General features: G+C 32.6%; 1 protein-coding gene across 1 annotated transcript in view; it reads right to left on the reverse strand.

Annotated features, from left to right (window-relative positions):
* The window catches only part of BIRC6 (baculoviral IAP repeat containing 6), a 269,615-nt gene that overhangs the window by 132,656 nt on the left and 132,495 nt on the right, over positions 1-4,464 (reverse strand). Inside the window, exons 45-46 of the mRNA XM_011984254.1 lie at positions 4,065-4,198; positions 1,952-2,079 (exon numbers count right to left, since the gene is read on the reverse strand). Of these exons, the coding sequence (XP_011839644.1) occupies positions 1,952-2,079; positions 4,065-4,198 (262 nt within the window). The remainder of the gene's footprint in view (positions 1-1,951; positions 2,080-4,064; positions 4,199-4,464) is intronic.

The following is a 4,464-nucleotide window of genomic DNA, read 5'->3' on the forward strand; positions in this document are numbered from 1 at the left end:
AAAAAATATGTAGACGTTGACAATTTAGATTATATCTAGAATTTTAAAACTTCTGCTTTTTGAAGGATACTTAATAAAGTGAAAACAGAGTCCGAAGACCAATAGATAGCATTTGCAAAACATCTGATAAAACTGAATGCCTTCTTTATACTGAGTATTTCTTTCAATGTATATCATTAATCTAACTAAAGCGCTGCTGGATCTTTCACGGAATACCAGAGCCTTTATTAAAAACAAACATAAACTAACATTCTTCTTGGGCCACAGCTTTGTGGACCCTATTAAACTAGGCCATGGAAATGTACTGGGTATATGTGGGGTGAAGTGAGGTGGAGAAAATTCCTAAGCAGTTTTTGTGGCATATAAACCTCAAAACATCTCTGCTTAAATATTAGATGTGACTCAACTACAAACAAGATTAATAATCCTTTAAAAAATGTTAGAGCAAATGTATTAAAAGTTTAGTATGAAAATCTCCACTGTTGTGAACTCTGTGGATCAGACTATGCTAAAGCCTGCAGAGTTAAAATTAAAAAGCCTAGTTAAAAGAAAAATAAAACAAATGGTGACTAATCTTTACTGCTCAGGTGATTCTATTTATGTCATTCAAAATTTCACAAAATCCTCACAAAGTATGTATAAATATTGTTTATTTGAATAAAATTAGACGAAAAAGTGGCAAGAGCCACTACTGACTTATTCCTGATCATTAATTTATTTGAAACAGAGTGTTGTTCTGTCACCCAGGTTGGAGCACAGTGGCACAATCAGGGCTCACAGCAGCCTCCACCTCCTGGGCTCCACTAGTTCAATCAATCTCCTGCCTCAGCCTCCACAGTAGCTGGGATTACAGGTGTATACCCACACCACCCAGGCTGCTCTCAAACTCCTGGGCTCAAGCGATCTCCCCACCTCAGCCTCCCAAGGTACTGGGATTACAGGCGTGAGCCACTGAGCCCAGCCCTATTCCTTATATTAATGGAGATTTTTTGAAATACTCAAGCATGCCGGATGTTTCATTAATCATGCAATTTGTTCATCATGTAGTTTTATTGTAACTTCAAAAACAAAATAACACTTTATAATTCATTAAGTTTTCAGCCAGGCACGGTGGCTCAAACCTGTAATCCCAGCACTTCGGAAAGCTGAGGCGGGCAGATCATGAGGTCAGGAGATCGACACCATCCTGGCCAACATAGTGAAACTCCGTCTCCAGTAAAAATACAAAAATTAGCCGGGTGTGGTGGTGCATGCCTGTAATCCCAGCTACTCAGGAGGCTAAGGCACGAGAATCGCTTCAACCCAGGAGGCAGAGGTTGCAGTGAGCCAAGACTGCACCACTGCACTCCAGCCTGGCAACAGAGCAAGACTCCATCTCAAAAAAAAAAAAAAACAAACAAAAGTTTTCATCAGAAAGTAATGTTGGATTTTAAGAAATATCGAATGAAAACCAATGACATTAATAAGAGATATATGATATTGAAACATTCATGCATTACAATAATCAACCCATTATGGTCAAAATTTATTCTTATAACAGAGTCTGATTTTGTTAATAAATTTATTTAGAATTTCTACAGAAGATTAGTATATAATTTTCTTTTATAAGCTCTATTTTTCAGGTTATCTTATATATAAAATCACTGGTAACTTTAAATAGCTTCAAAATAAATTTCACCTTTTAAAAAGCTTATAATAACTATTAACCATTAAAAGCAAGTCAACTGTATTCCTTTCATATTAAAGACATTAGAGACAGAAGGACTTGGGAGAACCATAATGAAATGAAATGAAAACGATCAGGAAACACACCAGTAAATCCTTCCCTCTTCCTACTGTCCTCCTGCTTATTTATTTACAGATAAATTCCCAACAAATGTTAAAGAAAAGTATATTTGGAGAATTACATGTTACTTCTATATCAGGAACAAATTAGTACACAAAAATTTACCTTTCAGTTGAAAGTATATGAATTAGCTTGAGCAAAAATTCACTGAATATCTGAGGACATGTTGAAGAAAGATGCACTTGTAATCGAGTAAGAAATTCTTGCATAGCTTGTGTAGCTGTGGGACCAACCTGAAAAGAAATGTATATTCACTGAAAACTGCTTACTGATAACATGTTAAAAATCATTCATTTAAAAATTATCAGGTATAAAGTCAAAAGCTATACACTGTAACTTTTCATAGGAGAAAAGCAAAAGTATTAATGATAGCAGGAAATGAATTTTTTAGGTCTTGATGTATTTATTTTGAACTGCAAATAAAAATACTGTTAATACTTCTTCATTATGGTTTATACAGCACAACTATATTAGGTTTATTGAACTCAATACTGAAAAAAGTTCACCTGAATTACACAATACATACTTTTATAATGCTTTCTAGAGTATAAATAACTTCAACATAGATTTTCACAAATAACTTTCTTAATTATCCCATTTCAAAATCAAATAACTCAGGAGCAGAGAGGTAAAATGATCCATAAAAGGTCATGTTTCTAACAACTAGCAAAGCAAGCATTAAGCTAAGTGAAAAACAAAACAAAAACTAAATAAAAATAAATTTATACCAAGTCAAAAAAAAAAAAAAAAAACTGCTTCCCCAAACTTCTAACTCATCAATGAAAGAAATGATAGTGAACACTGCACTAAGTAACCTGAAGTACATTTTGGAATGTGCTCTAACACTTCTACATATTATTTTACTTGATCCTAATTTGGCTTGATGAACAATTCATAAAACCTTGGAGGAGCTCTGGAAAAATAAAACAGAACATAATCCTCCAAACTATTTTAGAGTTAAATAAAGTTAATTTCTGATACTGAGCATACAAATCATAGCTTTCTTATCAAAACTTCCTATACAAAACCAAGATATCAGTAGGAAAGCTCAATCTTCAACAACTTAAAAAGTTTTAAAAAGTTATTTCCTCCTGTCTTTTATTAAAAAACAAGGAAAATATTATTTTTTGCAATGCCTTGTTCACTGACACCTAGCTATACCAATAACTAGTTATGTAATTTGGGGCAATGTAGCTGATGCATGTTTTCTTACATGTAAAATAATTAAGTCAGAGTTGGTGATCCCGAGGAGTCTTCCTGTTACAAATTCAATCAATCTTTAAGTATAATAATCACTTGATAACATGTCTCTGCCCCTACCAAAACCCTGTCCCAATCTAATTGTAAGTTAGTTTTCTCTCTCTTACTTGTTCCTTGTCTCATTTATTTTATTAAGACATATAAAATTAAAATATATTAAGTATTAGAGTATTGACTAAAGTTCTATGAAGGCAGATATTTGATCTTGGTAAATACTGTATCTCTAGTAGCTAGAATAAGCACATAGAAGCCTCTTAAACACCGAATAAATGAATTAATAGGAAAAACTGGACTGTTGAGGACAACTAAATCAGAATTTATCTGGCAGCAAATCCAAGAATTTTAAAATGATAAACTTGCAAGATAATCTTGAATAACCTTGATTTTAAAAGATGTTTAAATGCTAAATATATTTTTACTTTAAAAGAAATATAATGAAGTAGAAATATTTACACAGAAGCAGTATAACATAACAAGAAATTAAACTGATATAAAGGAAAATTTACAGTGAAACAGAAAATGTTTATAAGCCCTGAGCAATATTGTTATTTTTTGCTAAGCAAAATCATTAACATCATAAAACGTTTAAGGTAAATTGATAATCTTGATGGAAGTAATCAAATATGACATATTAAAATGTATTTTGATTCCAAAATTTTTGAAACGTTTCTCTACCTTTGCAGTATTTACTCAGAATGTCTCCAGTTATCCAAAATTAATGCCAAAAATATGTAACTACATGAAAACCTAGTATCACTGTTCTAAGAGGTTAACTTACCACCTGCTATTATTTAGTGTCAGTATAGCGATTACTACAAATAACAAAACCTTTTTTATTATATTGATATATAAAAGGCTATTATTTAATACTTTAGCAATTAAAAAATTACATAGCTTTACATTACAAATACTGTTTATTGAATAGTCTGGGCATATCCCAGGCTAAACATTACATTACCTGTGGACTGTGTTGATTTGTTCCATGTGGACTGGTGCCAGAAAGAAATTTCACTAATACATGAATAAGGTTTGGATCTGAAACCAACAAATGAGCAGTACTCTCCTGAGTTCCAATGGCACTGCTGGAACCAGCTATAAAACATTTTTTAAAAACCTCTTAAGAAATGAACAATGAAATAATGGAAATGCAGTATTTAAAAGCATCTTTTAGTTCCAAGGAAAATTCATATATTCCTAGTAATTACAGTTTATTAAAGGGGTTTCAATTTTTTTTTTTTTTTTTTTTTTTTTTTTGAGGAGTCTCGCTCTGTCACCTAGGCTGGAGTGCAATGGTGTGATCTCGGCTCACTGCAACCTTCACCTCCTGGGTTCACGCCATTCTCCTGCCTCAGCCTCCC

The sequence above is a fragment of the Mandrillus leucophaeus genome, unplaced genomic scaffold, assembly GCF_000951045.1.
Source record: "Mandrillus leucophaeus isolate KB7577 unplaced genomic scaffold, Mleu.le_1.0 Scaffold264, whole genome shotgun sequence".
Classification (NCBI taxonomy): domain Eukaryota; kingdom Metazoa; phylum Chordata; class Mammalia; order Primates; family Cercopithecidae; genus Mandrillus; species Mandrillus leucophaeus.